Source organism: Eleutherodactylus coqui, chromosome 5 (genome assembly GCF_035609145.1).
Source record: "Eleutherodactylus coqui strain aEleCoq1 chromosome 5, aEleCoq1.hap1, whole genome shotgun sequence".
Lineage (NCBI taxonomy): Eukaryota > Metazoa > Chordata > Amphibia > Anura > Eleutherodactylidae > Eleutherodactylus > Eleutherodactylus coqui.
Window position 1 is genome coordinate 242,523,251 of NC_089841.1, and position 12,085 is coordinate 242,535,335.

At 45.0% G+C, this 12,085-nt stretch overlaps 1 protein-coding gene across 1 annotated transcript; it reads right to left on the minus strand.

Annotated features, from left to right (window-relative positions):
- Positions 1-2,510: 2,510 nt before the first annotated feature.
- Positions 2,511-8,994, minus strand: ALDH1B1 (aldehyde dehydrogenase 1 family member B1). Its single transcript, XM_066602019.1, has 2 exons — positions 8,935-8,994; positions 2,511-4,095 (listed from the first exon to the last, which is right to left on the minus strand). Exon 2 carries the CDS (start codon positions 4,086-4,088, stop codon positions 2,541-2,543), a length of 1,548 nt encoding a protein of 515 aa, XP_066458116.1. The 5' UTR covers positions 4,089-4,095; positions 8,935-8,994; the 3' UTR covers positions 2,511-2,540.
- Positions 8,995-12,085: the final 3,091 nt, after the last annotated feature.

Below are 12,085 nucleotides of genomic sequence, written 5' to 3' on the forward strand. Positions count from 1 at the left end.
GAGTCCCTTCTGCTTTGATTACATATCATTTTGGAGTAGCCCCTCTCGAATCATCCTACCTCTCCTCTTATTACATACATCTTTGTTCTTACAAACATAATCAGTGGGTAGCCGCCATACATACATCAGAACATCTTATATGTGCTATCGAAGTGACCCAACTGAAAAGCCCCTTATAGCCTATGGTGGTGTAATGGAATTAGGAGTGTTTTGTTTATTTGAAAGGGGGGGGGGGCACCCAGTATTTAAGGAAACATTCTAAAACATCTGTACATAAACCATCTTTGACTACAATGCATCTACAATATATATGAAAAGACATTCATCATGTGTTTATCATTTGAACACACCTATTAGTAACCAGCAATTGTCAGTAGTTGTTTTACATCATGCCAGTGTGACCTATTGGTAAAATATTTGAATATTGCTATGATAAGAAAAAGGTTTAGAATATACATTTCTTATGTGTTCAGAAATAGTAGGCAGAATGTACAGAAGAGCAATGTGATGTAATTAGATTCCCTTAAATTGTTTCTACACTCATTGTCACAAAATCAAGCACCTAGAAGGAGTTGTCAGAATGGTGCCATCTGGATAGTGGACAACAAAATAGTTGGACTTGCTTGTGCTTATCAGATGGTCCTCTCTACTGGTGGTCTGTAGGGGGGGTCCTGAGCCCGGTCACCTTGTGTGCCCCCATCCACTGATCCTAACACCTCCTAACAGTCTGGTCAGGCACTCCTCTCTACTGGTGGTCTGTAGGGGGCGTCCTGAGCCTGGTCACCTTGTGTGCCCTTGTACATCCACTAGTCCCATCACCTCCTAACAGTCTGGTCAGACGCTCCTGTCTACTGGTGGTCTGTTGGGGGCATCCTGAGCCCAGTCACCTTGTGTGCCCTCACACATCCACTGGTCCCAACACCCCATAACAGTCTGGTCAGACGCTCCTCTCTTCTGGTGGTCTGTAGGGGGCATCCTGAGCCCGGTCACCTTGTATGCTCTCACACATCCACTGGTCCCAACACCCCATAACAGTCTGGTCAGACGCTCCTCTCTTCTGGTGGTCTGTAGGGGGCATCCTGAGCCCGGTCACCTTGTATGCTCTCACACATCCACTGGTCCCAACACCCCATAACAGTCTGGTCAGACGCTCCTCTCTTCTGGTGGTCTGTAGGGGGCATCCTGAGCCCGGTCACCTTGTATGCTCTCACACATCCACTGGTCCCAACACCCCATAACAGTCTGGTCAGACGCTCCTCTCTTCTGGTGGTCTGTTGGGGGTCCAGAGCCTGGTCACCTTGTGTGCCCTCACACATCCACTGGTCCCAACACCCCATAACAGTCTGGGTCAGACGCTCCTGTCTACTGGTGGTCTGTCGGGGGCGTCCTGAACCCGGTCACCTTGTGTGCCCTCACACATCCACTGGCCCCAACACCTTCTAACAGTCTGGTCAGAACGCCCGGTGGGGGACAATTCGTTGATACGACCATACAGTTCCTCACATCCCAATAATGCGCCCCTCTCAGACTCTGGTAACGGGGTGAAATCTCTTCTCTGTGTCGGAGAGGCATCTAGTGGTCAACAAGCTCTACACAAGTAGAAGAGGAGGTCACTACACACAAGGAGCCTCCGAGAGCCTTTTATAGGCCAAGGGGGGAACCACTTTTAGGGCCTCCGGTGACAAGACCGTCCATCTAATCACCACAACTCATAATTTGCGGCAGTAAATTTCTCACCAAAATCTGCAGGCTACCTCCGGATTTTGATGCGTAATTGAAAAGGGCTTAAAACCTGCCTGCAATTCTGTATCAAAATCCACAGTTCGACTTGCGGAATTTCATGTGGAATTCCACAACAGCAGCTTTGGCTGTGTCCTGCGGCGTAATTCCTTCCTGTGTGGAAGGTCCCTTAATCTTTTCCAAATGATTTTATTTCCTTACAACAATCTGAATGTTACAGTGATTGTACATATGTAGGATTTATAAAAGTCTACATGTACTGTATATAAAGGATCTTTTATTATAAGCATGCAAAATAGTTTAGGGCGGCTTCACATCTGCGTCAGAACCTCCGATACAGCACTTTTTCTTCTGTTCAAAAGCTGGACAGATGGGCGAAAAGCGGTCTGACCCCATTATAGTCAAGGGGGCCACCCGGCACTGTTCGGTTTTGTCCGTTCGGCCATTGGGATTCCCATTTCGGAGAAAGAAATCAGAATGCCGAGTGCAGATGTGAAACCACCCTTACAGAGGAAAGACACAATGCGAAAAGGTGCCCTAAGCTTTATTCCTTTTAACTCTACAATATGATACATGTTGGAATGTATCACTATTTATTCTACAAATTCTTTATAAATCCATAAGAAGAAAATCCATTGCCTGCCTGTGTATAAACCCAGAAGCACACTGAGGTAAAGTATAGAAGCCCATACAATTATAGTTTTTACATCTTTCATTTAGTCTCAATTATTTTTATGACTTTTAGGTTTTTACACACATTTTTTCACCTTTCTTTATACTCTTTCTAGACTTTGAAATAGCTAAGAATTCTTTTGCGGGACTTTTATTGTCACGCATTTCACTTCTGTATAAGCTTTAAGTCCATCTTCTCCAAGTTCTCTTCCATTTCCTGACATTTTATAGCCACCAAATGGTGTTTGACAGCCCACCATATTATACGTATTGACCCACACTGTACCGGCTTGTAATGCTTGAATGAAGTGCATTGCCTTGTCTAAGTCTTTAGTGAATATACCGGCTGCCAATCCATATCTGGAGTTATTTGCTCTTTCAATAGCTTCTCCCATCTTTCGAAATTTAAGTACTGGTTGTACCGGGCCAAATATTTCTTCCTTTGCAATCCTCATGTCATCCTGGACATCAGCAAAGACTGTTGGCTTTATATAAAAGCCTTCATTGCCGTGGCGCTCCCCACCACACATTAGTTTAGCTCCTTCTTTTTTTCCACTTTCAATATAGTCAAAAATTTTGTCAAATTGTTTCCTATCTATTTGCGGCCCATGTTCTGTTTCTAATTGAAAGGGATCTCCGATTTTTCTTGCTTTTGCCTTTTCAATGGTTCGTTCTAAAAATTCATCATAAATACATTCTTCAACATAGGTTCTGGAGCCCGCGGAGCAGCACTGACCCATATTAAAAAACAGAGCTTCGTGACAGTGATTCACTGCTTGGTCCAAGTCTGCATCTGCCAGGACTATACATGGGCTTTTCCCACCAAGTTCCAGTGTTACTCTTTTTAGGTTGGATTCCCCAGCGGCTTGTTGAATTAAGCAGCCAACTTTGGTGGAACCTGTAAAAGCAATTTTATCAACATCCATGTGTCTTGCTATTGCTGCTCCTGCGGTAGGCCCATAGCCGGTTAAGATGTTCACCACACCAGGAGGGAATCCTGCTTCCTTTATTAAGGATGCTATGTATAGAGCAGAAAGTGGTGTCTGCTCAGCAACTTTCATGACAACTGTGTTCCCAGTGGCTAGTGCCGGTGCAAGTTTCCAGCTCTGCATTACCAATGGAAAGTTCCATGGAATGATTTGACCACAAACGCCAACCGGTTCATGCCTGGTATAGCAAAAGTAATTTCCATCCATTGGGATAGTCTTTCCATGCCATTTGTCTGCAAATCCTGCAAAATACCTATAAATCTTGATTGTTTCACCAACATCCATATTATAAGACATCAAGACGGGTTTACCATTGTCTAGGGTTTCCAAGGAGGCCAAGTACACCCGATCTCTTTCTATAAGATCTGCAAGACGATTCAAAAGCTGACCTCTCTGTGACGCATCCATGCAGCGCCAGGGGGACCCCAGCTTAAAGGCTTGCTTTGCAGCCTCAACTGCGAGATCCACATCAGCCTTGTCCGCTTCTGCAACCTGAGTAATGATTGCTCCAGTAGATGGGTCCACCGTTGGAAACGTCTTCCCACTGACTGCGTTATGCCATTCATTGTTTATGAACAGTTTTGTGTAATGCACTTTATCCAAAGGCTTCTCTACTTGTGTTACAGAATAATGAGCTACGAAATTGCGGAAAGTTGGAACATGGCAGCGAGCCTGGAAACGGAGCATGGCTTTACTAGAAAAGAAATACATCATTGATTACAGCTTATTATTAGTCGAAAAGATTAGTTGTTAATGACAAAGGTGAATGTGAACATCGTCAGAAAATTCTGTCTACTGCAATATGAGCTACTTTTCGTGCCTAGTACTCGTTGCAGAGGCCACCCTTCCTTTTTGGAATAAGCATGGATCCTTTTTACCCAATATACATGTTCGATAATAACATATGGGTTTTCTAAACAATACAAATGATATAATATCATTAGAACTAATGGAGCCCCCCAATCCAATTGCTAGCACAAAGCATGTCATGGTCCCTTCAGCTGTTTACTAGACACAATGCTGCTCTACCCAGGTGCCATGGGTGGTTTTGCCCAAAAAGAATGGGACCTTAAATAACAGTGTCCAATTAATCACCAGCAATAGATTACTTACCAAAATTGGTGAACCGCCTATGACATTACCACCTAACATTTATTGGGTATATATTACCATGGATGATAAATAAAGTATTATTATACCCCACCTCACAAATAACCACGTGTCCAATGTATAAGGTAAGTACAAATGTCAATACTTCCCCCCACCTCCCTAGACATGTGTAAAGTATAAAATCAGAACAATCCCATCATTTCGAAGATGCAGTCAAGAAGGAATTTATTTTACGGTAAGGGAGGGAAATATGCTAAACCGGATGGACATATATATATTTTTGGCCTAACAGACTATATATGAATCCCAAGATCAAATGGTGGCACTTGAGGATCCCAATTCTGGAGCCCTGATTTGAATCAAGCTGTATTCCATCAGTACAGTGAAAGGAACAAAATGGGGGTACAAAATCTAACCCTATTGTTCCCTATAGACTATTATGCCATACAATGACGGGGTAGCTGCCCTGACAAGAGAGACCCTGTAAAGAGTCCCTATTACAGAGATCCAAATAATGTCCCTGCTGGATGACAGGTCCTCAAAAAATGTTCATGTGCTGTTAGAATACTGATTGATACAAATAAGGCTTCAGGATTGGGATCGTCAAGATCTACCGTGAGATCTTGGAATTCATCTTTAGACTAGTGAGAGGTTTCTGATTTTCTACTTTACATGTTTAGGCAGGTTTAAAGTATTTACATATTTACTTACCTCATATATTGGACATTTGTGGTTATTTGTGATGCAAAGTTGGAGCTGGTCGTGATTTATTAGGTATCAATATTAATTGCCCATATGCCATAAAAAATGTGTGGGACCACTGAGGCCAGTGATTGGCTGGAGCGGTCATACATTTAGATGGGCATGTGAACACTCCATCCAGCAGTGAGCAGAGAACTGGGGGACTGGAGCAGCGGGGCATGCAATAGGTGAGTATACCTTGCTTCATTATTTTCTATGAAGCATCCTCTGTGTCTGTTCTTTGTAATATCCCGCCGGACAACCACTTTTAAGGAAAAGCTTTGCTTTCATGAGCTATTCTTCAATGGTCAGACGTAGGTACTACTAGGGGAACAACATCTCTTGTTATATGAGAAGTACAATATTTAGATCTTTGCTGCCACTAGGTGGTGCACTAAGGTCAAACTATGGAATATGACTGCAGAATCAGTCACATTATTTCATATCACTGCAGTTACTGTTTATTCGTAACTTCTTCATTCCAGAGAACAAGAAGCTAAGATTGAAGAGTGTGCCAACAAGCCCTCTCCCTATGGCACAGACTCTACATCCCTCTAAATGGTAATTTATAGTATTTTACATTCAGCAATATCAATAATACAATGCATTTAATCTCTCTAGCCTTATGTAGGTGAAGATTTATCTTAGTGCAAATGATGCAAATTGGATTGTGTTCAGCGTTACCGATCCTTAATTTTTCTGGACAGTTTAGTGCAAGAACAACCAAAATTTACAGACAAACCAAAAAAAAAACCTAAGTGCTAAAGATGGTGAGTAATGTACGCTCATTGTCAAAAAAAATCCCTCCCCCTGGAAGGAGTTGTCGGAAGAGAATGAAACTCTCTATATGTGGTTGTAACATTGATATAAGTGATTACAGTATCAGAGCAAAAGGATCATGTATTGTGGAGAACTGACCTTGTAGGGAGGCTCGAGTACCTGTTGTAAGTTGGATATAAGATGTGATACGGGTGTGCATAGAGGCTTTATTACCCTGGTGTACTGCCTCTGGCTTGGATACAAGATGTGATACGGGTGGGCATGGAGGCTCTATAACCCTGTTGTACTGCCTCTAGCTTGGATACAAGATGTGATACGGGGGGGGGGGCATGAAGGCTTTATTACCCTGTTGTACTGCCTTTGGCTTGGATACAAGATGTGATACAGGGGCATGGTGGCTCTAGTACCCTGTTGTACTGCCTCTAGCTTGGATACAAGATGTGATACGGGGGGCATGGAGGCTTTATTACCCTGGTGTACTGCCTCTGGCTTGGATACAAGATGTGATACGGGGGCATGGAGGCTCTAGTACCCTGTTGTACCGCCTCTAGCTTGAATACAAGATGTGATACAGGCGAGCATGGAGGCTCTAGTGCCCTGTTGTACCGCCTCTAGCTTGGATACAAGATGTGATATGGGGGGCATGGAGGCTTTAGTACCCTGTTGTACCACCTCTAGCTTGGATACAAGATGTGATATGGGGGGCATGGAGGTTCTAGTACCCTGTTGTACCGCCTCTAGCTTGGATACAAGATGTGATACAGGGAGCATCGAGACTCTAGTGCCCTGTTTACAGGTTCAGTATGGTATCCTCCTGCTATATCGGTCCACATTTGTTGTAACTGAGACTCTAGATCATGCAAACTCATAGGAAGTTAAAGTTGGCATCTCAGATAGCCCCATACATGTTCTATTGGCAATAAATCTGGCAACCAGGGCAGGGCACGTAAGTGTGGTAATGTTGCAGCGACATTCCTGTGACACCCTAGCAGCGCACAGCTGATCATTTTACTCCTGGAAAATGGTTTTCGGAAGCCCTGCCCTTGAAGCAGGATGTCCTGAACATATTGCTGAGCTATTATTGCCCCTCGTACCACTACTAGGGGGGAACGACTCTTGTGTGCGATGGCCCTGCTGACCATCACAACAGCAGGGGGGGCAGTATGCATCTCACAGTAAAGGCAGGATTGAGGCACTCACCTCTAGGTTTCCAGATACGAGCATAGCCTTCGCCCAAACTAAACCTGGATTCATCACTGAAGACAACCTAGTTCCACTCCAAAGCAGCGCAGTTTCATTGCTCATGACACCACTGCAAATCAGCAATGGGGGATGGATGTCAAAGGTAATACACGTATTGGGTGCCAAATGAGACCAAATGTCCTTCAGACAAGCATCTGAAACACCTGTAATGATGGTGCCACCTGTCTGTGGATGGTGGACAATGAATCAGTTGGAGCTGCTCGTGTTTGTAGGATGATCATACGATCCTCTCTACTGGTGGTCTGTAGGGGGGGTTCCTGAGCCTGGTCACCTTGTGTGACTTCACACATCCACTGGTCTCAACACCTCCTAACAGTCTGGTCAGATGCTCCCTCTACTGGTGGTCTGTAGGGGGCGTCCTGAGCCTGGTCACCTTGTGTGACTTCACACATCCACTGGTCTCAACACCTCCTAACAGTCTGGTCAGACGCTCCTCTCTACTAGTGGTCTGTAGAGGGCATCCTGAGCCCGGTCACCTTGTGTGGCCCATCCAATGGTCCCAACACATCCTAACAGTCTTGTCAAAATGGTGCTGGGAAATTCCTTGATACAACCACCTCATATTCCAATAATGCGCCCCTCTAAGACTCTGGTAACGGGGTAAAATCTCTTCTCTGCGTCGTAGAGGTGTCTAGTGGTCAACAAGCTCCGTAGCTCCGCCCCGTCACGTGTGCCGATTCCAGCCAATCAGGAGGCTGGAATCGGCACACGTGATGGGGCGGAGCTACGAGATGACGCGTAGAAGGGGGCGGAGCCAGAACGCCGCTCGTGCCAGACCGAGCCGAAGGCAGAAGACCCTTCTGCGCAAGCGCGTCTAATCGGGCGATTAGCCGCTGAAGTTAGACGGAGCCATGGAGACGTGGATGCCAGCGCAGGGAAGGTAAGTGAATAACTTCTGTATGGCCAATATTTAATGCACGATGTATATTACAAAGTGCATTAATATGGCCATACAGAAGTGCTGAACCCCACTTGCTTTCGCGAGACAACCCCTTTAAATAGGAGAGCGGATTAAAAAGAGAAACGGACACCAAAAATACAGTAGACCATGCCAATACATGTGCAGAAAAAGACTTCTTCAGAGCGTTAAATACGTTGAAGCCACCCTAAAAGTATAGAAACAGGAAAGTTTTCTTAGTAAGAAAAAAAACGTATATGACCTTGTGTATGGTTCACCAGACGTTTGTACGTGGAAGGAGGAAAGTCAACCACATCCTGGTAAACATCTCACCAGAACTGATACATTGTAACCTATCTGCCCATCGGAGACGCCTGGTGACCTACATAGTATCTCTATAAACCATTATACTGTAGATTCAGAAGGTGGTAATTCATTGCAGTTTTCTCTGTCACGCTCGGAGAGGAATCTATCTTGCCTTGTGTGATTCCTAAATAATATTGTGCCGCCCATGATGCTCTGACTGCAGCTGGGATACAAATGGTGACTTGTCACACTGAACACGATATAACTCCCTGCTTCATCACACTGCGTACATAATCGCGGCGTGCATCACTGCAAGGAGAATGAAGAATGCTGCTTGCTACGACTCGGGAAATGTGCTGCTACATCGCTTCTATGACTCTGAAATATGAAGACGGCGGATAGAAAGATCCTGCAGTAATACAAGCGAATACTCACCAAGCCCCGTCACAGATGAACGCTTTCAATCAGCCCTTCTAGCGCTCGTCTCATGTCACCGGTCCTTCTAGTAAATATTATACAAGGGAGGAGATCCCATTCATTCTCCTCCTCCTCTTTATGTCTGTAAGCCAGTAGGAAACAAAAGGGACTGGAGTTTATCCTTTAACACTGATCTCAGTTTGCAGCACAGAAAGAGAAAAAACAGCCTGAAATTCAATGATGAAGAATGGGATGTGGAATGTGTGCATACAATGCCTTCCTACACGGGCAGATGGTATTTGTTTGTATACGGATCTCTGGCTTCTGTATCTCCCACTGAAGAACACTTTTATCATATCCCTATGGAATAGTTACATCTACTATATATATATATATATATATATATATATAAAGACGAAAGCCCTCACTGACTAACTGACTGACTCACTCACTGACTGACTGACTGACTGACTGATTGACTGACTCGCCACTAATTATCTAACTTCCCGATGTCATACAAACATAAAATTTGGCAGGGGCATTCTTTAGGTCCTAAATAGGAAAAGTGAGGGGGTCACAAATCGAAAATTTAACGCTAAGTGCAAAAGTATTAGCACCCCTGTGTAATGCACCAAATCTAATTCTCTAACTTCCCAATGTCGTGCAAACAGGAGATTTGGCAAGAGCAATCTTTTGGTCCTAAATAGAAAAAGTGAAGGGGTCACAACTCGATTATCCAATGCTAAGTGCAAAAGTATTGGCGCCCCGGTGTAATGTACCAAATCAAATTTTCTAACTTCCCGATGACAAACAAACATTAGATTTGGCAGGAGCATTCTTTAGGTCATAAATAGGAAAAGTAAAGCGGTCACAACTCGAAAATTCAATGTTAAGTGCAAAAGTATTGGCACCCATGTGTAATGTACCAAATCTAATTTTCTAACTTCCTGGTGTTGCACAAACATGAAATTTGGCAGGAGCATTCTTTAGGTCCTAAAGAGGAAAAGTAAAGAGGTCACAAATTGAGCATTCACTGCTAAGTGCAAAAGTATTAGCACCCCTACGTAATGTACCAAATCTAGTTCTCTAACGTCTTGACGTCGTACAAAAATAAAATTTGCTAGGAGCATTCTTTAGGTCCTAAATAGGAAAAGTAAAGGGGTCACAGTTTGATTATTCAATGCTAAGTGCAAAAGTATTGGCACCCCTATGAAATGTAACTTTCTGATGTCGTACAATTATGAAATTTGGCACAACCATCCTTAAGGTCCTAAATAAGAAAAGTAAATGGGTCACAATTTGATTATTTAATGTTAAGTGCAAAAGTATTGGCACCCCTATGTAATGTAACTTCCCAGTGTCGTACAATTATGAAATTTGGCACAACAATCCTTTTGGTCCTAAATAAGAAAAGTAAAGGGGACATAACTCGAAAATTCACTGCTATGTGCAAAAGTATTAGCACCCCTGTGTAATGTACCAAATTGTATTCTCAATATTCCTGGTGTCACACAAACATGAAATTTGGCAGGAGCATTCTTTAGGTCCTAAATCAGAAAAGTAAAGTGGTCACAATTCAAAAATTCAGTGCTAAATGCAAAAGTATTAGCACCCCTGTGTAATGCACCAAATCTAATTCTCTAACTTCACGATGTTGCACAAGCATGAAATTTGGTAGGAGCATTCTTTAGGTCCTAAATAGGAACAGTTGTATGGAGGGGATCGCGGGTGGATCCCACTCCATACAAGGTCAGGTGCCGGCTGTTATTACAGCCGGCACCCAGCGGCACCAATTCTGATGAGCGGTATTTAAAGGGTTAACAGTTCCGACGAGCTGCGTGGCTTGCCGGAACTGCTGCTGCCAAATGTCCGCTGTAAGAAACAGCCGGCACCTGACTTTTGGGGATCCTCTACAGTGTCCTGAGATAAGATCGCGGGACGCTGTGCAGTTGTTGGGCAGCCGGGGGCCTTCTGAAAGGCCCCAGGGCTGCCTATGCAGAGTGCCTGTCAAGTGCATGGCTTGATAGGCGTTCTGCATAGGCAGCCCTAGGGCTTTTTAGAAGGCCTCCGGCTGCCTAGCAACCGCACAGTGTCCCGCGATCTGATCGGATAGGCTTAATAGAAGCCTGTCCGGTCCCTGCACAGAGTTATGTAATGCCATAGCATTACATCTGTCAGGACTGGGGTCCGGGATACTGGAAGTCCCTAAAACTGCCCACAACCTCTGTCCCTAACTACCTGCCCCCCCTGGGCTAACTCCCAGGGCGACAACTGGGTGACGGTCCCTGCACTCACTAGGAAAGCGGGACACAGGGACATACGACAACAAACACAGGGATAAACAAACACTAAAGCAAGTCAGACGATCCAGGTTGGCAACGGGAGGGTACGCGTAACAATAGGGTCAGGCTGTAGGCAAAGTCAGGTCCAGAAAGCAGAGAGTTAAAACCAGGAGTCAAATGGGAGTCAAGCAAAGAAAACATGCGTGCAGCTGGAAGACCAAACTAACTAGCATCCCTAACAACCCAGCGGCGAGGAGGAGCATGGGGACCAGGGGAAGAACACCAGGACCGGGGGTCCCCTGTGCCGCACAGCAGCCGCTTGCGTGACAGTACCGACGGTGAGGGCACGGAGGACCCGCGAGCCGCAGGTCCTGACAGTACCCCCCTTTCTATGGGGGGACACTGGACCCCCACAACCCAGAGCGGGTTTGAGGGGAAAAGCCCTGTTAGAACCACCCCAAGGGAGAGGATAGTCTCAGGCCAGGCTCAGAAGGTTCAGGAGAACAAAAACTCCTAGACAAGGCATAAGCCTTAAAGGCGTTGTCTCGCGGCAGCAAGTGGGGTTATACACTTCTGTATGGCCATATTAATGCACTTTGTAATGTACATCGTGCATTAAATATGAGCCATACAGGAGTTATTCACTTACCTGCTCCGTTGCTAGCGTCCCCGTCGCCATGGATCCGTCTAATTCTGATGTCTTCTTGCTTTTTTAGACGCGCTTGCTCTGTGTACTATTCTCCCCTTCTGCTTGGTCCAGGCACGAGCTGCGTTCTGGCTCTGCCCCCTTCTACGCGTCATCACGTAGCTCCGCCCCATCACGTGTGCCGATTCCAGCCAATCAGGAGGCTGGAATCAGCAATGGAACGCACAGAGCCCATAGTGCA

Coding starts and splice junctions, on each gene's coding strand:
- ALDH1B1 (XM_066602019.1), bottom strand. CDS start 4,088: ATGCTCCGTTTCCAGGCTCGCTGCCATGTTCCAACTTTCCGCAATTTC.